Source organism: Dendrobates tinctorius, unplaced genomic scaffold (assembly GCF_039654945.1).
Source record: "Dendrobates tinctorius isolate UK_male_01 unplaced genomic scaffold, ASM3965494v1 ptg000093l, whole genome shotgun sequence".
Lineage (NCBI taxonomy): Eukaryota > Metazoa > Chordata > Amphibia > Anura > Dendrobatidae > Dendrobates > Dendrobates tinctorius.
In genome coordinates, this window is record NW_027361761.1 from 23,092,557 (window position 1) to 23,116,180 (window position 23,624).

General features: G+C 40.1%; 1 protein-coding gene across 3 annotated transcripts in view; it reads right to left on the minus strand.

The window, feature by feature from the left end:
- LOC141098610 (adhesion G-protein coupled receptor F3-like) overlaps positions 1–23,624 on the minus strand; it is a 130,529-nt gene that overhangs the window by 57,878 nt on the left and 49,027 nt on the right. For 2 of the 3 annotated variants that reach the window (XM_073586572.1, XM_073586571.1), the window contains exons 6-8: positions 14,118–14,221; positions 2,725–2,783; positions 2,512–2,642 (exon numbers count right to left, since the gene is read on the minus strand). In XM_073586572.1, the coding sequence (XP_073442673.1) occupies positions 2,512–2,642; positions 2,725–2,783; positions 14,118–14,221 (294 nt within the window). The remainder of the gene's footprint in view (positions 1–2,511; positions 2,643–2,724; positions 2,784–14,117; positions 14,222–23,624) is intronic. The other variant, XM_073586573.1, reaches the window with a different exon arrangement.

Sequence of the window (23,624 nt, forward strand, 5' to 3'; positions counted from 1 at the left end):
AGGGGCAGTATTATTGTAGTTATATTCTTGTACATAGGGGCAGTATTATTGTAGTTATATTCTTGTACATAGGGGCAGTATTATAGTAGTTATATTCTTGTACATAGGGGCAGTATTATAGTAGTTATATTCTTGTACATAGGAGCAGTATTATAGTAGTTATATTCTTGTACATAGGGGCAGTATTATAGTGGTTATATTCTTGTACATAGGAGCAGTATTATAGTAGCTATATTCGTGTACATAGGAGCAGTATTATAGTAGCTATATTCGTGTACATAGGGGGCAGTATTGTAGTTATATTCTTGTACATAGGGGCAGTATTATAGTAGTTATATTCTTGTACATAGGGGCAGTATTATTGTAGTTATATTCTTGTACATAGGGGCAGTATTATAGTAGTTATATTCTTGTACATAGGGGCAGTATTATAGTAGTTATATTCTTGTACATAGGGGCAGTATTATAGTAGTTATATTCTTGTACATAGGGGCAGTATTATTGTAGTTATATTCTTTTACATAGGGGCAGTATTATAGTAGTTATATTCTTGTACATAGAGGCAGTATTATAGTAGTTATATTCTTGTACATAGAGGCAGTATTATAGTAGTTATATTCTTGTACATAGGGGCAGTATTATAGTAGTTATATTCTTGTACATAGGAGCAGTATTATAGTAGTTATATTCTTGTACATAGGAGCAGTATTATAGCAGTTATATTCTTGTACTTAGGGGGCAGTATTATAGTAGTTATATTCTTGTACATAGGAGCAGTATTATAGTAGTTATATTCTTGTACATAGAGGCAGTATTATAGTAGTTATATTCTTGTACATAGAAGCAGTATTATAGTAGTTATATTCTTGTACATAGAAACAGTATTATAGTAGCTATATTCTTGTACATAGGGGCAGTATTATAGTAGTTATATTCTTGTATATAGGAGGCAGCATTATAGCAGTTATATTCTTGTACATAGGAGCAGTATTATAGCAGTTATATTCTTGTACATAGGGGGCAGTATTATAGTAGTTATAGTCTTGTACATAGAGGCAGTATTATAGTAGTTATATTCTTGTACATAGAGGCAGTATTATAGCAGTTATACTCTTGTACATAGGGGGCAGTATTATTGTAGTTATATTCTTGTACATAGGAGCAGTACTATAGTAGTTATATTCTTGTAAAAAGGAGCAGTATTATAGTAGTTATATTCTTGTACATAGGGGCAGTATTATAGTAGTTATATTCTTGTACATAGGGGCAGTATTATAGTAGTTATATTCTTGTACATAGGGGCAGTATTATAGTAGTTATATTCTTATATAAAGGAGCAGTATTATAGTAGTTATATTCTTCTACATAGGTGCAGTATTATAGTAGTTATATTCGTGTACATAGGGGCAGTATTATAGTAGTTATATTCTTGCACATAGGGGACAGTATTATAGTAGTTATATTCTTGTACATAGGGGGCTGTATTATAGTAGCTATATTTTTGTACATAGGAGCAGTAGTATAGTAGTTATATTCTTGTACATAGGAGCAGTATTATAGTAGCTATATTCTTGTACATAGGAGCAGTAGTATAGTAGTTTTATCCTTGTACATAGGGGCAGTATTATAGTATTTATATTCTTGTACGTAGGGGCAGTATCATAGTAGTTATATTCTTGTACATAGGAGGTAGTATTATAGTAGCTATATTCTTGTACATAGGGGCAGTAGTATAGTAGTTATATTCTTGTACATAGGAGGTAGAATTATAGTAGTTATATTCTTGTACATAGGGGCAGTATTATAGTAGATATATTCTTGTACATAGGGGGCAGTATTATAGTAGTTATATTCTTGTTCATAGAGGCAGTATTATAGCAGTTATATTCTTGTATATAGGAGCAGTATTATAGTAGCTATATTCTTGTATATAGGAGCAGTATTATAGTAGTTATATTCTTGTACATAGGGGTAGTATTATAGTAGTTATATTCTTGTACATAGGGGGCAGTATTATAGTAGTTAAATTCTTGTACATAGGGGGCAGAATTATAGTAGTTATATTCTTGTACATAGGGAGCAGTATTATAGTAGTTATATTCTTGTACAAAGGGGGCAGTATAATAGTAGTTATATTCTTGTATATAGGAGCAGTATTATAGTAGTTATATTCTTGTACATAGGGGCAGTATTATAGTAGTTATATTCTTGTACATAGGAGGCAGTATTATAGTAGTTATATTCTTGTACATAGGGGCAGTATTATAGCAGTTATATTCTTGTACATAGGAGCAGTATTATAGTAGTTATATTCTTGTACATAGGGAGCAGTATTATAGTGGCTATAGTATTGTACATATATAGAGGCAGTATTGCAGTTGTTATATTCATGTACAAACTAGGTAGTAATATATGAGTGATGTGAAATATTCTTGTTGAATAGCATCTAATTAATGAATTTGCTCATAGAATAAATTGAAGCTTTATTAGTTCCTGATCTGTGGTTATTACCTTCTGTTAAGAGCTGTGATGAAATGGCGCCTGGAATTGATTGCATAACCATAGCGTTGCTTGATGACAACTGAGATGCGGACAGTGCGCCTGAAACCACCATCCTATAGTTTGCAACCACGCTTCCTGGACTTAGAACAGTAGAAAAATACATCTTTAAGCAACAGCAACATCAAAACTTTTTGGGGGTCATTTTTTTAATTTTTTTTTTACCTGAAGCCAAGCATGGACACATTTAGGGGATTGCAGACCTTTGTAAAGGCATTCAGAAGCTGTAAGAGAAGCCAGGGTCATGATAAATCAGCATTTGTGGACCACTAGTTAGGCGTTGACTTTTATTTTTGCAATAATTTTTCTTGATTTTAATAATAAAAAGCAGAAAACAAGGTGGGATTCAAGTGGCAGAGGGGGATAGGGTAGACAGAATAAGCAAAGAAATAGTAAGGTTAGGTTAAAGGTAACAGTAAAGGAAGGTCTGACACCAATAATTACAATTCATTTGCTATGGATAACAGCATGCAACAGTTAAACTTGAAATTTATGGTACATTTAAATAGGTTCAAGTCATTTTGGGTAGTTGATAAAATAGGTAAAGTATTAAAGTATTTGATATTTATGTACCTTATTATTTATTGAATTCTTTGTTTCAATAAACTGTTAGGATGTGTGCACACGTTGCGATTTTTAAGCGTTTTTGCTGTGATTTTCTCCACGGAAACGCTGCGAAAACGCTTAAAAAACACATACAGAACGCACCCAATGCATTCCTATGGCATTCCGCACATGCTCTGCTAATGCTGCGTTTTTTTCCGCGGCAGAATCGCATCGCGGAAAAAAACGCAGCATGCTCATAATTTTTGCGGAATCGCCGCAATTATGAAAAGAATTGCCGCGATTCCGCACCCATAGGAATGCATGAGATCCGCTTACTTCCCACATGTGGCTGTGCTCACCATGCGCAAAGTGAGCGGCTCATGTGCGAATAGTACCCACGGCCTGGAGGAGAGAAGACTGTCCTCCAGGCCCTGGGTACCATATCCCTGTAAAAAAAAAAGAATAAAAAATAAAAAAAATCGGGCTATATTCACCTGCCAGCGTAGCCTTCCCAGGCTTCGGCAATGCTCCCATTCCCAGTAATGCATTGCGGCAAGGACCTGTGATGACATAGCGATCTCGCAAGACTGCTACAGTATCGCGAGACTTCACGTCATCAAAGGTCTCGCAAGGCATTACTGGGAACGGGAGCATCGCTGAGGCCTGGAAATGCTGCGCGGGACGTCGGAAGGTGAGAATATCACGATTTTTTATTTTTTTTAAATTATTTTTAACATTCTATCTTTTACTATTGATGCCGCATAAGCAGCCTCAATAGTGAAAAGCTGGTCACACTCGTCCAACACTATGTTGGACGAGTGTGACCAGCCTGTCAATCACATTCCAAGGGATGATTCAAATCGCTTGGAAAGTGCTTGAATTTCGAAAGCGAAATCGTGGGCAAAACACGAAAAAACGTGCAAAAATCACGCAAAAAAGTGGAAAAAGAAGCAAAAAAATACACGTTTTTCCTGGGAAGAAATGCGTTTTTTTTCTGCATACGTGGGCACATAGCCTTAAAGGTTTTATCAAGTTGGGAAGCAGTTATTCCAAGATTCCCACCTAATAGAATATTTTTTCATTAAATTGTTCCTTACTAAATTGTTGATTTCATAAGAGTTATGTAGAGATAATTTATCTACAACTTCAGCGATAGTTGGTGGATCTACTTTTTGCCACTTATAGTTTTGGGGATAAAACACATCATTACCACTATATGTACAGTGAATCATTTGCTGTAGATATTTTTGGCAGGTGTTCAAGAATCTTGGACAGAAGAAATATTTGTCAAGAGAGTTTTATCGTGTTTTTTGTGATCAGTGTTAGTATGGAGGGTATTGAGGGCTGTCATTGCCTGAAAACGTGCAGGACTCCTTCTTGATGGCCAAAACATCAGTAGAATTAGTTTTGGAAGGTTTTATGGACTTTAATAGGTATGAAGTATCACCTAGTTACTATTCTGTAATGAGTCTCGTGTAATGAGGTGCAGCCAATTTATTTGTAGAGTATGAGGAAAGCTTTTTGACCATTCCTCATCTGTAAAGGTGGTCTTTACATACTTTTCCCAGTTTAAGACGTTGCTTCTTTTGCGAGAGTAATATCATTGTAGAAATTTAAATGTAGGTTGTTAATATTTCACAATGAGTTGTTAAGAGGGTATTGGATCAAAGCTGGAGTTTTTGGGGGGCTTGGGTGGTCTAATTTGCCTTTTTACTAAGGTATTTCTTGAGCCTTAAGAATTTTGGGTACTCTGAGTTTGCTAGGTCTTATGTGATTGTAAAGAGGTAATCTTACTGTTTGTCCTTCATAGTCAAAGATGACCATGACTTTAGGGTTTAGAGGAGGATCAGTGACTGTGGGTTTGGAGGTGACTGATGAGGCAAATCCTGGCCCCAGAGGCTCACCCACATATGTGAAGTAAGTAGGTAGATGTGTTTAGGAGAGTAGAAACTGCTTGTGCCTTGCACACACCTCGCTTGATGATTATCCTCTCTTTAGCTGCATGTGCTCCTGAGGTAATCCTACAACGCCAAGCTGGACGGTCCTGGGCAAGCTTCTCCCATTTGTTGATCTGGACTCCAAGGTTTTTAAGAGATGCTTTAAAGCAGTCTTTGCAATGTTTCTTCTGCTCCCCCTGACTGCTTGCTTTTGTTAACACAGTTCTCCGTACAGCAGTTGTTTGGGCAACCGGCGGTTTAGCATTCTGACCACATGTCCAGCCCACCAGGCTTGGGCCTTCATCAGGAGAGTGTAAACGATGCAGAGCCTAGCTTGTTACAGGATTGCCGTGTCGTGGACATCATCTTGCCACCGAATGTGAAGAAGTCTGCGGAGACAGCTCAGGTGATATTGATTGAGCTGTTTTGTCATGCTAGCTGTAGACAATCGAGGTCTCACTGACAGAGTGAGAAAAATGAGGATGAATGAACTCATGGAGATCACCATCCAAGATTGCGGAGACACCATCACATGTTTCTCAACACAGTGATTCTAGAGCAATGCCCCCATCCCTTATGGGAAATATGCAAAAGCATGCAAAACACAAGCTGCGGAGACACCATCACATGTTTCTCAACGCAAGCAATGACTAGCCAGGTCTTTCCCCGGGAAGGAACAACCACGGGAAAGGCAGTCTCAAATGAAGGAAACCACCTATGCCAAAACATGGTATCCATCCACAGACAGCTGTTTTGGGGTATTGCCCCTCATCAGTGTGGAGTAGGAAACTGGCTAGTAGGAGCAATGCCTAGTAAAAGACTGTGAAAAATGAGGATGAATGAACTCATGGAGATCAACATCCAACACTGCGGAGACACCATCACATGTTTCTCAACACAGTGATTCTAGAGCAATGCCCCCATCCCTTATGGGAAATATGCAAAAACATGCAAAACACAAGCCGCGGATACACCATCACATGTTTCTCAACGCAAGCAATGACTAGCCAGGTCTTTACCCGGGAAGGAACAACCACGGGAAGGGCAGTCTCCAATGAAGGAAACCACCTATGCCAAAACATGGTATCCATCCACAGACAGCTGTTTCGGAGTATTGCCCCTCATCAGTGTGGAGTAGGAAACTGGCTAGTAGGAGCAATGCCTAGTAAAAGACTGTGAAAAGTGAGGATGAATGAACTCATGGAGATCAACATCCAACACCCATAAGGGATGGGGGCATTGCTCTAGAATCACTGCGTTGAGAAACATGTGATGGTGTCTCCGCAGTGTTGGATGTTGATCTCCATGAGTTCATTCATCCTCATTTTTCACAGTCTTTTACTAGGCATTGCTCCTACTAGCCAGTTTCCTACTCCACACTGATGAGGGGCAATACCCCGAAACAGCTGTCTGTGAATGGATACCATGTTTTGGCATAGGTGGTTTCCTTCATTGGAGACTGCCCTTCCCGTGGTTGTTCCTTCCCAGGGAAAGACATGGCTAGTCATTGCTTGCGTTGAGAAACATGTGATGGTGTCTCCGCGGCTTGTGTTTTTCACTGACATTGAGAAGCGTGGTAAAGACCACAGTGTTGTAGACCTTCAGCTTGGTGGTATGGCTGAGTCCATTCACAGACATTCTTACGTATGCTGACTTTGACAATTCTGTTGTTGATCTCAGCGTATATGGTGACTACGCGGGAGAGTGTACTGTCCAGGTATATGAAGTTGTCAACTGCTTTGAGGTTGTGCTCCTTCACCGTAATGTGTGGCTGCTGGTATGGCTTTCCTGGAGCACGTTGGTGCACAGCTTTGGTCTTTCTAGTATTGATAACAAGACCAAATCTGTTGCAAGCTTGTGAAAAACAGCCCATTTCATGCTGCTTCTGCTGCTCTGTACTGTAGTTGTGTGCGCATTCATCAGCAAACAAAAAGTTATGGATAAAAGTCTCATCCAACTTTGTAATAGCCTTCAGTCATTTGGGGTTGAATAGCTTGTAGTCAGTCCTGAACTTGACATGGATTCAGTCTTCGCAGTTGCTAAAGGCATTTCTCAAGATTGCTGAAAATTGAATATTGAACACAATGGGGGCAAGTACACAGCCTTGCTTTAGTGTTTCTAAGGGAAGGAGCACCGTTTGACTTTTTCAATGCAGAATTGGCTGGAATTGAGATCAGACGCCATGCCGCGTTTGGAGAGCCCCTGATGTGCCCAAACAGTGGAAACCCCCAATTCTAACTCCAACACACCCCTAATTCTAATCTCAGCCCTAACCCTAGCCCTATTCCTAAAAGGAAAATGGAAATAAACACATTTTTTATTTTATTATTTTTCCCTAACTAAGGGGGTGATAACGGGGGGTTTGATTTACTATTTATGGCGGTTTTTATGTTTGGCAGCTGTCATACGCTAAAAGACGCTTTTTATTGCAAAAAAATAGTTTCTGCATCACCACATTTTGAGAGCTATAATTTTTCCGTATTTTGACCCACCGAGTCATGTGAGGTCTTATTTTTTGCGGGACAAGTTGATGTTTTTATTGGTACAATTATCGGGCACGTGACATTTTTTTTTAATCGCTTTTTATTCCGATTTTTGGGATGCAGAATGAACAAAAACTAGCAAATCATGAATTTCTTTTGGGGGGTGCGTTAACACCATTCTGCGTGCTGTAAAATTGATAAGGCAGCTTTATTCTTTGGGTCAGTATGGTTACAGCGATACCTCATTTATGTCTTTTTTATGTTTTGTCGGTTTTATACAATAAAAACTATTTTATATAAAAAACAATTATTTTTGCATCGCTTTATTCTGCGAGCTATAACTTTTTTAATTTTTTCGCTGATGATGCTGTGTGGTGGCTCGTTTTTTGCCGGACAAGATGATGTTTTCAGAGGTACCATGTTTATTTATATTCGTCTTTTTGATCACATGTTATTGAACCTTTTAGTTCGGCGGTATGATGATAAATCATTGTTTTTTGCCTTTTTTTTGATGCACTGGAAAGCGGGAAACAAATTCCTAGTGCATTAAAATTGCAAAAAAGTGCAATTCCACAATTGTTTTTAGGAATCAATATTTACCAGTAAAACTGAGCTGGCAATATGTTTCTCCAGGTCAGTATGATTACGAACATAGCAAACATTTAAATGTTTTTATTTAAGTGGTGAAAATTTTTTCTAAATGGGTAAAACAAAATTCTCAGACTTCACAATTTAATTTCATTTTTTAGAAAACTGTGCTATGTGATGGCTTTTTATTGCATTCTGAGCTGACGTTTTTACTGATACTGTTCTGTGGTAGATACAATGCTTTGATCGCCTCTTATTGATTTTTATTGTAATGTTGCAGTGGGAAAAAAAGATATAATTCTTGTGTTTCAATTTCTTTTTTCGTTACGCCGTTTACCGAACTATATATGTTGATAGATTGGACTTTTACGAACGTAGTGATACTAAATATCTGTACTTTTTAATTGATTTATTTGTAATATGGCAAAAAAGGGGTATTTTTAACCTTTATGTATAGTTTTATTTTCCTAATGATTTAATTTCTTTTTAACTTTTTACTGTATTTTTTATTCCCCTTATGCTGCTTTTACACTTGCCGTGTTTTTTGTGGATTTTTGTGGGCCTTATGGCCATAATTTCCACGTTCTTGTGCAAAAACGGGCAGCAAAAAAACCTTCTCAGATCACCGTTTTTCCCTGTTATAACAAATAGCAGGGAAAAAACGGTGATCCGCAAATATGGTGTACCGCAAAAACAAGCAAATGTTGTTTTTGTGGTTCCATTGAAATGCATTGTGGCCGTGTCCGTAAGGCTTGAAAAATATCGAGCAAGCTCGATATTTTTTTACGGCCACAAATACGGCCCTCACGGCCACACGGAGCACGGCCCTCCTACTAATTTTTGCGGGCCGTTTTTGCGGCCCCATAGAAATGCATAGGGGCCTTAAAAACGACCAGTTAAAACAGGGCAAGTGTTAAACCAGCCTTAGGGTACTTGAATTTGAGATCGTCCGATCACATGCGATATACATAGCAGTGCATCGACTCTGCTGTGTACAGAGAAAATCACAGTCATCTATGAATGCCAGCTAAACACTGTCTTTCACAAGAGGATCATCATGACAAGCATGGAGGTCTTCAACATGGAGGGTGTCATGGCAATGCATTGACACCCTATGATCACGTCATGGACACGTCAATGGGCGGCATGGAATGACGCACCACCTGCTGGCGTGCATTAAATGCCACTGTCAGAGATTGACAGCGGAATTTAACAGGCTAACATCCGCGGGTGGATCTCTACAAATTACATCAGAGATCACCGGCTGTGAAAGAAGTCAGGGACCTGACATATATAACGTAAATGTACATCATATTTCAGGAATTAAGGGTTAATGTGTGCTGGAATGGGTGGGACTGGGGGTGAAAGGGAGAGATATATGATGGATAGTTATTATAGTTTTTAGGGGATTTTTTTATGTTGAGATGAGTTTCGAAGTTTACCCAGCTCGGGTTGTTACTGTCAATTAAGCATTTTCTACTTTGGGTTATTTTATTTGTCAGGTAGTAACCAGTTTTGATGAGTAAGCTTAGACCGCCTCTATTTTGTCCTTTAATAATAAAATGTAGTTTTTTTCATTACAAATAAAGTATATAAATTGGATCCCTAATTTATTAACTGATTTTAAGGGATTATTAAGGGAATGGATCTAAAAGTGTAAAATTTAGGTATTGAGATAATTTTGTAGACTTTTATTTTACCTAGCCAGGTTAGATCTGTGGTTAGGGAATTGTTTTATGTCTTTTCGTATGACTTTTAGGATTATTTCTTTATCATTTTCTATTAGTTTGCTTCTAAATTTGGTTATTTGTATACAAAGATAATGGGACACAATTTTTCTCCCATTGGCAAACAAATACAGTTTTTATGCATTTTTTTAATAGGTCGTCAATAAAAAGGAGTAGAATTTTGTATTCGTTTGTACTGATCTTATAGTATGATATTTAAAAAAAAAAAATTATCTAGAATATTATTAATTGTTCTAATTGAGTTTAATGAGTCTGTTGCCAACAGTATAATATCGTCTGCGAACAGGATTATTTTATATCGACTACTAGCTGTACCCGGTCGCGCGTTGCTCTGGCTCAGTCTGGTTAAATGGAGAAAAAGAAAAGAGAAAACACAGGTTTCTAATATGTTTAATTTTACAATGCCTGTGGGTATACAATATTTTTTGATGTTCCATTGTCTGTGCAGATATAGAGATGGTCTGGTTTGCCTACTCTAGAACACGCAATCTATAATTGTTCATGTGACAAGAAATCTTTGTCTAGATCTAAACCAAACAATTCTAAAGATTGACCCTGAGCTTTGTTGATGGTGATTGCACACGCCAATCCAGTTTGGAATTGCAATCTCTTAAAGGGAATCTGTCACCCTTTTTTTGACTAACTGCTGCCGGCATTGACATCAGGGGCTTATCTGTAATGCTGTAGATAAGCCCCCGATGTAACCCGAAAGATAAGAAAAACCCGTTAGATTATACTCCCCGGAGGGGGCTGTCCGGTCTGATGGGTGTTGCGGTCCGGTCCGACGCCTCCCATCTTCATACGATGCTGTCCTCTTCTTCCCTTCCTGTAGTGGCTCCGGCGCAGGCGCACTACTCTAACCCTGTTGAGGGCAGAGCAGAGTCCTGCAGTGCACAGGCGTTGGGAGAGGGCTGGCACCTGCACTCTGCAGTATTCTGCTCTGCCCTCAACAGGGTTAGAGCAGTGCGCCTGCGCCGGAGCCACTACAGGAAGGGAAGAAGAGGACGGCATCGTATGAAGATGGGAGGCGTCGGACCGGACTGCGACACCCATGGGACCGGACCGCCCCCTCTGGTAAGTATAATCTAATGTGTTTTTCTTATCTTTCAGGTTACATTGGGGGCTTATCTACAGCATTACAGAATGGCTGTAGATAAGCCCCCGATGTCTATGCCGGCAGCTGATAGTAAAAAAAAAAGTGTGACAGATTCCCTTTAAACTGAAATGGCATATCCGTTGGAATCCTAAGAATGTGAGGAATAAGGACATCTTCACCTTTGAAATATCCTGTCAAGATTGTTGCTTCTACGACTCTGCTCATTAATTTTTTTTACAACAAGCGGCGTGCTGTTGCAAAGCTTTGGCTGGTTGATATTTTGCAACATGATAATTGGCACGCTGATTTTCAATTGCAGTACGTGCGGTGGCATCCCTGGCAGATTGCGTGAATTCAAAAATTCTGTTGGACAATTAACCGATTCATCTGCTTCCACAACAGTCTCGATGGACTTTTATGTGACTGCCTGGCTTTGAATGTCAGACTGAATAATATTGTTAAGTTCGTAGACGTCTTTGTTCTTGGCCGCACGAATAGCTCGTTCCCTCAGCCAATTGTGATTCCTATAATTGGTTTGAATATTAGGAAATACTTTTTCAATCAATTCTTCTTTTGACGCCGCTAAATTGCAAAAATTATGAGGCAATGAAATTCGTCCTGAGGTCAGATCAACCGACATCTTTCCAGTCCCGATTTCCAGCAATTGATGTGAGAATATCTCAGCTGATCGATCGTTTTGCAGTTGGACACGCATATTTGTAGTTAATTATAACATCTTTATGTGTCGCCACAAAGTAGAGTATTTCAGGCAAGCAATTATTTCGTCCGCTGGTGTCGAACCAGGAATTACAGGTAATGTTTGTCTCAAATCTCCTGCAAGCAATATTAGTGCGTTCCCAAATGGTCTGATGTTTCCACACAAATCTTGCAATGATTGATCAAGAGCCTTGAGAGTTTTTTTTTGTGTGCACCATTCTGCATTCATCCGAAACAGTAAGTTTTGCATTTCTGCAATACTTTTCCCATGCTGGATGCTTTGGAAATGTTGCAGGTGGGAGGAGGTCGCTGTTGTGTTTTGTGATCATTGTAATTATTGATTGATGCATCTCAGAATGGAATTTTCCCTCTATTGATGCTTAACTAAATGTATTTTTAGATGGGGGCAAATACCCATCTGGGCCTGGCAATATTGTTTTTTTTAATGTTTTATGGAAAAAGAGGTTGTCCACTACTTTAGCATTGATGACCTATCCTTAGGATAGGTTATGAATGTCTGATCAGTCGCGGTCCCACACCCAGCACGCCTGCCGATCAGCTGTTATCGGTATCGGCGGTGGTCAACAGGAAGCACCCGCTTGTGAAGCTGGCAGTTTTCTAATAGTGGCCAGCGCTGGGTATTATACATATGCCATCTATTCAAATTAATAGGAGGTGGATGTGCAATACCTTGCGACGGCCACAATCAGAAGACGTAGCAGCTCCGCAACGACTGATCGGTGGGGTTGCTGGGTGTTGGATCATGACCGATCAGCCATTGATGACCTATCCTTTGGAAAGGTCATCAATGCTAAAATAGTGGACAACTTCTTTAAGGATATTTCTTCTTCATTAATTGGGAAGTTTAAGGATTCTAATTTCTGTTTATCAATGTTAAGGATTTCAAGAATTTATTATTTAACTTTTGTGCTGGTTGGCTTGCTTGTGGGTCGTCTTTTAGATTGTAAAGGGTAGAATAGAACAATGCAATGGCATTTGCTATTTATGGAATGAATGGACGTATCTATCTTTATTTTGGGTTTTGTTGATTCTTATTCTTTGGGTTTTTTTCATTTTATTTATCATTTTGGATGGTCTGTTGTAGTAGTAGCAGTGGTTTATTTTGATATTACAACTACTGCTACAACAGAAGTGCTAACCACTGAGCCACCGTGCCACCATTGAGGAGTTCTTTTGTCAGGAAGAAGATAAGAATCGGAAGATGATAAGTCTTAGGATCACGTCCCTAGGCATTTTTGTTAAAATTAAGTGCAATAGATTCTGTCAATTATGGCATCCAGGTCTTTTATATCAAGGACAACTTTTTTTAGTAAGTCCTTGACAAATTTCAACAAATTGCTCTGTGGTACACTTTCAAGGTTCTCCATCAGTTTGATGCTCTTACGCCTGTTAGGGTCCTATAAATCCTCTACCTTAAACCTCAGGATGATGTCTCCTCTTTTTAGAGAGTATTGATCGATGATGATATTGCCACTTTTGCCTTTAAGAGCAGGTTGATTTTGTTCTCATTTTTATCAATTCTTTTATTTTGTCTCATCTGGGACGTTGCTTATTTGGGATTTTTTGAGGGAGAGGGTAAGCCATTGTCTGAATTAGTTTCTGTGTCTGTTGCTTTAATGGAGCTATAGCGGGATTCATGTCCTTTTCATTTCTCTGTCATTTTTGCATGTACTGTTCTCTCCTGACAGCAGGTACATCATGGCTTGGGGAGTGCTGGACGGTTCACTTTGAGGTGATGTTGGCAGTATTGGAGAGATGGCGTGCAGCTTCTCTTCTTGCTGAAGCAGTGTGCATTGTGCCCGGGCTCATCCGCTCTCTGACTGAGGGAGGTTACTAAAGTTGGCACTTGTCATGCATTGTGCCAAATCCATATCTGCTGCCTCCTCTTCATCTCCCACCGAGGACTTCTTAAGACTCCTTAGGGATTCCCAAGCACTGTAGACGTAATTCTTTTCTTCTTGGTGTTGGTATGTCGGTCGCTTTGAGGTTTGACATCAGGATCTCTAGGTTATGCTGTCCACATCTGCTACCTCCTCCTCATCTCCCACCGAGGACATCTTAAGACTCCTTAGTGATTCCTGAGCACTGTAAGTGTAATTCTTTTCTTCTTGGTGTTGGTATGTCGGTCGCTTTGAGGGTTGACATCAGGATCTCTAGGTTATGCTGTCCACATGAGCAGTGTCCAAACCACATCCCGTGGATGTTGCCTTTTAAAATCTCTCCCATCACCACTTCGTCTAAATTAAACTTTTTCTATATTGGAATGTCCAATAATTAACAAATATTGGAAAATAATCAAACTATTTAAGAAAAACAATGCAAATCTTGGTGATATTGAGAGAAAGTTACCTTGTAAGTGGCACAAATTTGGCATTTTTGCACCAACAAGTCCCGGTATCAGGATGAGGTCAGAGATACTTACGGAAAGTGTTATATTGGTTGACATCCCTTGGTACTTTACCGAGGTTGGGTCTAGGAGATCTTTTGTAAAGGTTTCATTCAGGGTAATTGACCCATTTATGTCAACTGGAGAAGTAAAAAAAATATATAATTTGATGAATATGAAAAATGTAAATTTGAAAGAATGTTTATTGGAGGTCGCCATTTTTTAGGTAGTCAGTAAATCTTATGTAAGGGAATGGAAAATGTTGTTCTATCTTTTACCTGGTTCTCGTATTTTACTGGTACTGCTCCACTTTCATGTGTATTACCATTATGTGTGTGTCACATAGGTTGTCACGATCCATCCTTGGATCTGTGGCAGATCTGCATTCTCACATATAAACCTTTTTCTTTCAGGCCATCGGGGGTTAATATCAGTTTCCCCCCCTGGTGGCCGCTGGTGTAATTACATAGCTGTTTAGTTTGTTTGGTCAGGTGACCACTCCCACCTTCCTTTAAAAGGTCACCTGATGCATCAGCTGACTGTTGGTTATACAGGTCCTTTTGGATACCAACCGTGCTGAAGACAGGAGGTTGCTGGTGCATTGGTGCTTCAGCTGAATGCTGTGATCTGGTGCCTTACTCTGCGGTGCATTTCAGCAGAGAAAGCTAAGTGTGGTTTTTGTTAACCTGTTCCTTTTGCTGTCTGTCTGTCTTTAACTTGTGTTGTATTAGTGCAGTGGTGGGACCCGTGTCCACACTTGCCAATTCCCTATTGAGGGATAGGTGCAGGGCAAGCGAGGGCTAAGGTATCCTGCTCAGTGACTGTTTGAAAGAAGCCATATAGGGACGTCAGGGTAGACCAGGGCACATCCTTAGAAGAGTGCAGGTGGTGTCTATTTCCCCGTTCCCTATCGCAGGGCCCACCGTTGTAATTGTTTCCCTGGTGTTCCCTTGTTTGTTTGCCGTTTAGTGACCGACTGATTGTTGGGTTGTGTCACACAGGGCCAGTCACTTTGTGACATTGGTACTGTAATATACTGTACTGTAATGTTTTAAATTATTTGTCAATAAAAGTTGTTTCTGTTTTTATCTATATTATTGTTGGTGTGCATATCTTATAGTGGTCTTTTTTTCCTTCCCCACTTGTGCAGTTGCCACTGATATTGTACCCAGCTGTCTGATCTATTCAATTGATTGGTGGTGCGCCTGGAGCTCTTGTGTTTATACATAGGTACTGCTACATTATTCTGTGTATTACCTTAAGGGATAAAAGTGTAATGTATATTTATGTTAATGCTATGTATAACTACTGTTATAGTAGTAGGGAAAGCGTAGTACCTCAGTTAGGCCACTAGATGGGGGTGGAGGGCATATTCAGCCTGTAAATAGTTAAAGTACGAGGAGCTAACGGCCCTTAAGCTGGGGAGATTTGAATCAGGCGGGAGCGCCCTGACAGGGCTGTCAGCTCTGTAACATTAAGGACACGGGCCCAGCCGTTCAGGGCCTGAAAACCAGGGGAAGAGTCTTGAGGAGATCATTTGCATATTCCCAGTGCCTTCTGGGATAAGTGAAGAGTCTCCGCGAGCTCAACGATCACTGGGTTTTGGCCGTTGCAGCTGAAAAGAGGAAATCGGAAAACCAGGGGAAGAGTCTTGAGGAGATCATTTGCATATTCCCAATGCCTTCTGGGATAAGTGAAGAGTCTCCGCGAGCTCAACGATCACTGGGTTTTCGCCGTTGCAGCTGAAAAGAGGAAATCGGAAAAAACGAATTTTGGCTCATCTTTCATCGTTTTTAAGAAATCTCAAGATGGAAGAGTCCAGGAGCCATTTGGTGAGCTGCATTTCTTGCTACATGTTCACAGATTTACCAGATTTACCAGATTTACCAAATGCAAGCTTGTGTCCCTGTTGGAGGAAAAGTTGCAAAATCTCGAAGAGAGGTTAGCTACGTTGAAGATCATTAAGGAAGGTGAAGAGTTCTTGGACAGAGCAGAATTATCTCTTCATGTTACAGAAAGAGAAGAAATTCGAAGTGCACCAGAAGAAACAGAGGAATGGAGACATGTGACCCAGAGAAGCAGGAGGATCAGGAGGCAGTCAGCACCCATACTGCTCAGAAAACAGTACCAGGCTCTCACGCAGGAAAACGATGAAGAAATACATCAGGATAAGACTTTGCCAACAAACAGCAACCTTGTACGCCCTCAGAGTCCTCCTGGATGGAGAAAGAAAAATGTTGTGAAGAAGAACCGGAGAGTGGTGGTCATGGGGGATTCCCTGTTGAGAGGAACAGAGGCCGCTATCTGCAGACCGGATATAACTTCAAGAGAAATGTGCTGTTTTCCAGGTGCAAAAATTAAAGATGTGTCTGACAGGATATCAGGACTCTTCAGACCTACAGATGACTTCCCATTCCTGCTACTACATGTGGGGACAAATGACACCGCAAGAAACGACCTGGAAACCATCTGCAGAGATTTTGAAAACTTAAGCAAGAAAGTGAAAGAACTGGGAGCGCAGGTGGTCTTCTCTTCCATCCTCCCAGTGGATGGCCATGGAACAAGGAGGTGGAATAAGATTCTGCAGGTGAACAACTGGCTACGTCGATGGTGCCGTCAGCAACAATTTGGATTTCTGGATCACGGAGTGAACTACTTATACGATGGACTACTTGCTAGAGATGGGGTATCATATCTTTTTGCTTATTTATCGTTCCTCTATCTCATAGAATCATAGAATCGTAGAGTTGGAAGGGACCTCCTGGGCCATCTGGTCCAACCCCCTGCTCAAAGCAGGATTCGCTAAATCATCCCAGTTAGATGTCTGTCCAGCCTCTGTTTGAAGACTTCCATTGAAGGAGAACTCACCACTTCTCGTGGCAGCCTGTTCCACTCATTGATCACTCTAACTGTCAAAAAGTTTTTTCTAATATCTAATCTGTGTCTCCTCCCATTCAGCTTCATCCCATTGCTTCTAGTCTTTCCTTGTGCAAATGAGAATAAAGTTGAGCCTTCTACAATGTGACAGCCCTTTAGATATTTGTAGACAGCTATTAAGTCTCCTCTCAGTCTTCTCTTTTGCAAACTAAACATTCCCAAATCCTGCAACCTTTCCTCATAAGACAGGGTTTGCAGACCGGTCACCATTCTGGTCGCTCTTTTCTGAACTTGCTCCAGTTTGTTGATGTCTTTTTTCAAATGTGGTGCCCAAAATTGGACACAATATTCCAGATGAGGTCTGACCAAAGAGGAGTAGAGGGAAATAATTACTTCACGTGATCTAGACTGTATGCTTCTGTTAATACATCCTAGAATTGCATTTGCCTTTTTTGCTGCTGCATCACACTGTTGACTCATATTCAGTCTGTGATCTATTAGTATACCCAAGTCTTTTTCACATGTGCTGTCACTTAGCCCTATTCCTCCCATTCTATATATGCTTTTTTCATTTTTATTGCCCAGATGTAGTACTTTGCATTTCTCCCTGTTAAAAACCATTCTGTTAGTTGCTGCCCACTTCTCCAGTTTATTTAAATCTTTTTGAATCCTCTCTCTCTCTTCTCTAGTATTAGCTATCCCTCCTAGCTTTGTGTCATCAGCAAATTTAATCAGTTTACCCTCAATTCCTTCATCTAAATCGTTGATAAAGATGTTGAACAATACAGGGCCCAGGACAGAGCCCTGTGGTACCCCACTTGAGACATTCTTCCAACTGGATGTGCAGCCATTTACGACCACTCTTTGGGTCCGATCACTAAGCCAGTTATGAATCCACCTAACAGTTGCCTTGTCCATTCCATACTTAGTCATTTTTTCAATAAGGATTGTATGAGAGACTTTGTCAAATGCTTTGCTGAAGTCAAGATATACTATATCTACAGCATTTCCTTGATCCACCCAATCAGTGATACCGTCATAGAAGGAAATTAAGTTAGTCTGACATGACTTATTAGTTACAAACCCATGCTGACTCTGTTTAATCACTTCATTCTTATCCAGGTATTGACATACATGTTGTTTAATAATTTGTTCAAAGATCTTTCCTGGTATAGAAGTCAGACTCACCGGCCTATAGTTGCCTGGGTCCACCTTCTTCCCCTTTTTGAAGATAGGAACAACATTTGCTCTTCTCCAGTCTTCTGGCACTTCTCCTGTTCTCCAAGAATTTTCAAAGATTATGGAGAGGGGTTCAAAAATTTCTTCTGCTATCTCCTTCAGTACTCTGGGGTGTAATTCATCTGGACCTGGAGACTTGAATACATTTAGGTTAGCTAAGTGTTTCCTCACTATCATTCTGTTTATAGATATCCTGGATTCTTCTATTCCCTTAATAGGACAGTGAATAACAGTTGATGTTACATTTCCTTTCTGAGAGAAAACAGATGCAAAATAGGAATTTAAAAGTTCAGCCTTCTCAACATCCTGTCTTACCATTTCATCATTTTCATCCTGTAAAAATCCTCATATGAGAACCATTTTTTTAGACTCGTAATTGGTTGTCATTATGATTTGAGGAACGGTTATTAATGGAACTGATGTTCCTGCTGTATGGTTGCCATCTTGTGGGTGGATATTTTGAATGTTGCACTCCATAGACGCTCATATGACATCACAGGAAATGACACTTTAAACTGATGCACTCCAGACGCTTATGTGGTGTTACAGGAAATGACATGAGCGTTTCAGGAGAGTGGGCGTGCTGGTTAGCGTGCGCTCCAAGGCCCGGAAGTATGGGCGGAGGGGACGCGCAACTCTACACCGGAGGTAGACCTCTTAGTAGCCGGAAGTGACGTTCATCCCCTGTGGGTGATGTGAACGCGCGGTCCGGTATCCACCAGTCTAAGAATAGGTGAGCGTGCACGTTATTGAGTATCCCGGTGTGGGCGGTGTGATCGCGCGGCCAGGTTAATGACAGGCGAGCGTGCCCGCTGTGGATTGTCCCGTGTATGGGAGTGGGCGGTATATTTCGTGCCATCTTGGTAGTGGCACAGCTTGGACGCGCAGCCAGATCTTGTCTGGTGTGCACGCCTACACCGCTGTGAGTGACGCACACTGATGACAAACATTCCAGACCATTAGTTTGGCGGCGCCTTCTTTGAAGGTGATTACAATCAGGTATGATACTGGGAGACCATCTCATTACTAATGGGTACCACAGCTGATAGGATTATAGCAACACATGTTATCCATCTTGGTGATTATATAGAAAGTATATTCTTTATAAATATGCCCGTTTTCCTTCACTCTCTGCAGACAGCATTGAGAGTAGTAGGTTATAATGTCTCTCCAGCTTTAGCACTGTGGCACTTTGGATGAAACACGTTGGGACAAGGATACCCCCCGTTTTAGGGAAAGTGCAGGGCATGTTAATAGGGTTAGCTGTGGACTGCCCTTGTCAGGGCGGGAGTTTTGGGGATTAGACGATTGCTAGCCCCCTAGGGATTGACAGGGTATTGTCCTCCCAACTTCTTTGATTTAGGTAACATGGTCTTGATTGGATCATTGAAGACTCCCATCCTGCTTTCAACTTTGGGTGAGATCACTCCATTTTTTATTATACTTATGATCTCACTCGCATGATGTATATTTGTGTAGCCGACATTATGGGCTTTTAAACATCTGTATTTATATGAAAAGTTTTGGTTAAGGCGTTTAAATTTGAATCAATAATTCGTCTTTTCCATATTTTCCTTGTTGTCTAATTGTATTTAGGTAACTTTAATCTCCTTAATGGTCAGTTTGGGCCTGATTTAAATGTTATATTATCAGGTCCCTTATTTGACCGATTAATTTTATGTACTTTGGTGACACACATTGTGTTATTTTATATTTCATACCAGTAAAAGTTACGTTTTAAATTCACTGATTGCTTTATATTATGCTAGAGATGGGGTGCACCTTACGAAGACTGGAAAGCATGTATTTGGAAGTCGCCTTGCTACACTTGTAAGGAGAGCTTTAAACTAGAACAACATGGGAAGGGAAGCAAAAGACCAGAAAAAGCCATACACCTGACAAATGCTATTGAGAACTCTGCTATTAGAAGTGGAAAGGAAGAACAAAGACGAAAGAATCTAATTAATAACAATATTGGAGAAAGAGAAACCAATCACAAACTAAAATGTTTCTATACTAATGCACAAAGCATGGGCAACAAACAAGGAGAATTGGAACTACTAACACAGGAAAAGAAATATGATGTCATTGGAATCACTGAAACTTGGTGGGACAATACACATGATTGGAATACAAGACTAGAAGGATACAACTTATTTGCAAGAAACAGAATTGATAAACGAGGAGGAGGTGTTGCATTGTATGTTAGAAACGCGTATATCTGCACAGAGATTGAAGCTTCAGAGACTGGGAGACCTGTGAAGACTCAGACGTCAAGGTTAGATTTCAGAAAGGCAGATTTTAAGGGATTCAGAAAGAGAATTGGAGGGATCCAATGGCTGGATATCCTTAAAGACAAAAATGTCCAGGAAGGATGGGAAATCTTGAAAAATGAAATTCTCAAAGCACAGTTAACAATTCCGAAAAAAGGGAATAATAGGAAGCATTTAAGGAAACCAGGATGGATGAACACAGAACTTAAGCACATGCTAAAAAGGAAGAAAAAAATGTTTATAAAATGGAAAGAAGGAGGCATATCTAAAGAAGAATATAATGCTGTCTGCAGAACCTGCAGGGCACAATTCAGATTAGTAAAGCTGAAAATGAATTGAGGCTTGCAAGAGATGTCAAAAGCAATAATAAAGGAATTTGGAGATATGTCAAAAGTAAAAGAAAAGTCAAAGATGCTATAGGATTTTTACAGGATGAAAATGATGAAATGGTAAGACAGGATGTTGAGAAGGCTGAACTTTTAAATTACTATTTTGCATCTGTTTTCTCTCAGAAAGGAAATGTAACATCAACTGTTATTCACTGCCCTATTAAGGGAATAGAAGAATCCAGGATATATATATATATAAACAGAAAGATAGTGAGGAAACACTTAGCTAACCTAAATGAATTCAAGTCACCAGGTCCAGATGAATTACACCCCAGAGTACTGAAGGAGATAGCAGAAGAAATTTTTGAACCCCTCTCCATAATCTTTGAAAATTCTTGGAGAACAGGAGAAGTCCCAGAAGACTGGAGAAGAGCAAATGTTGTTCCTATCTTCAAAAAGGGGAAGAAGGTGGACCCAGGCAACTATAGGCCGGTGAGTCTGACTTCTATACCAGGAAAGATCTTTGAACAAATTATTAAACAACATGTATGTCAATACCTGGATAAGAATGAAGTGATTAAACAGAGTCAGCATGGGTTTGTAACTAATAAGTCATGTCAGACTAACTTAATTTCCTTCTATGACGGAATCACTGATTGGGTGGATCAAGGAAATGCTGTAGATATAGTATATCTTGACTTCAGCAAAGCATTTGACAAAGTCTCTCAAACAATCCTTATTGAAAAAATGACTAAGTATGGAATGGACAAGGCAACTGTTAGGTGGACTCATAACTGGCTTAGTGATCGGACCCAAAGAGTGGTCGTAAATGGCTGCACATCCAGTTGGAAGAATGTCTCAAGTGGTGTACCACAGGGCTCTGTCCTGGGCCCTGTATTCTTCAACATCTTTATCAACAATTTAGATGAAGGAATTGAGGGTAAACTGATTAAGTTTGCTGATGACACAAAGCTAGGAGGGATAGCTAATACTAGAGAAGAGAGAGAGAGGATTCAAAAAGATTTAAATAAACTGGAGAAGTGGGCAGCAACTAACGGTTTTTAACAGGGAGAAATGCAAAGTACTACATCTGGGCAATAAAAATGAAAAAAGCATATACAGAATGGGAGGAATAGGGCTAAGTGACAGTACATGTGAAAAAGACTTGGGTATACTAATAGATCACAGACTGAATATGAGTCAACAGTGTGATGCAGCAGCAAAAAAGGCAAATGCAATTCTAGGATGTATTAACAGAAGCATACAGTCTAGATCACGTGAAGTCATTATTTCCCTCTACTCCTCTTTGGTCAGACCTCATCTGGAATATTGTGTCCAGTTTTGGGCACCACATTTTAAAAAAGACATCAACAAACTGGAGCAAGTTCAGAAAAGAGCGACCAGAATGGTGACCGGTCTGCAAACCCTGTCTTATGAGGAAAGGTTGCAGGATTTGGGAATGTTTAGTTTGCAAAAGAGAAGACTGAGAGGAGACTTAATAGCTGTCTACAAATATCTAAAGGGCTGTCACATTGTAGAAGGATCAACTTTATTCTCATTTGCACAAGGAAAGACTAGAAGCAATGGCATGAAACTGAATGGGAGGAGACACAGATTAGATATTAGAAAAAACTTTTTGACAGTTAGAGTGATCAATGAGTGGAACAGGCTGCCACGAGAAGTGGTGAGTTCTCCTTCAATGGAAGTCTTCAAACAGAGGCTGGACAGACATCTGACTGGGATGATTTAGCGAATCCTGCTTTGAGCAGGGGGTTGGACCAGATGGCCCAGGAGATCCCTTCCAACTCTACGATTCTATGATTCTATGACAACACTGCAGAACACAGCAGCACAGATCACAGCCGCACAGATCACAGCAGCGCAGAACATAGCAGTGCAGATGACTACACTACAGATGGTAGTGAGACAGTTGGCAGCAGTACGGCAGCACAGATCACTCATTATCAGGCAGCTTGCTACGTGGGCAGATGCCCTTTTGTCTGGGGCAAAACAGACAGGGGAACTCCCAAAAATGGTGAAGCTGGACAGAGAGGATGCTGTGATGCTGAACGGGACGAGACGTCCCGGGAATGTTCTGGAAGATGACAGTGAGAAAATAGGGAAAGAGAAGAAAGCAAATTGTGTGTTACCTGATGTGCCCGCTGTAACTGTACTGGACAGACTGAGAATACAAATAAGTAAAGTTCTTTGTTTAAAGTTAAAATTGGACTGTGTCTCTGTTTTTGCCAAAAAAGTAGAGAAAGGTGCGCTGCCACCTGGAGAAGGCACTGAGAGTGAGAAGAATGGAGCTACAGGTATGCTGACAGAAAGCTGTCATATCTATGTGAGGGGAGGCCAGGACACCATTGCCCTGGAGTCCTCGGCCACGATTACCGCCCTGGCCGATCCTTACACTTACTTGGATGTATCGACATACAGACCTTGTGTTATACCAGGTACAATAAATGGTATCATGGTAGTCCTTTGTCAGGTATTCTAGAAATTGGATAGCAACTGAAGGGGGTAAGATGGTCCATAATAATTTGAGGACTGTCTTTGATATACTTTCTAATTAGAAACCTCAGAACAAGTTTCCTATTTTATCCTGTGTACTTTTTTTTCCAGGGCTTCTGATTTCTTTTTTAATTGTTGGTGGTCCAAACTATGACTTTAAATAAACATATTTTAAATGCCCATTAGGGTCCTCATTAGGTTGTGTTATTTAGCATTTGCAATGCATTTACATTGACAAGCAAAAGGGTAACAAACAATGTTGGAAACTTCTGACTTTTATGCTCCATATCTCACCATCTACTACTGTACTG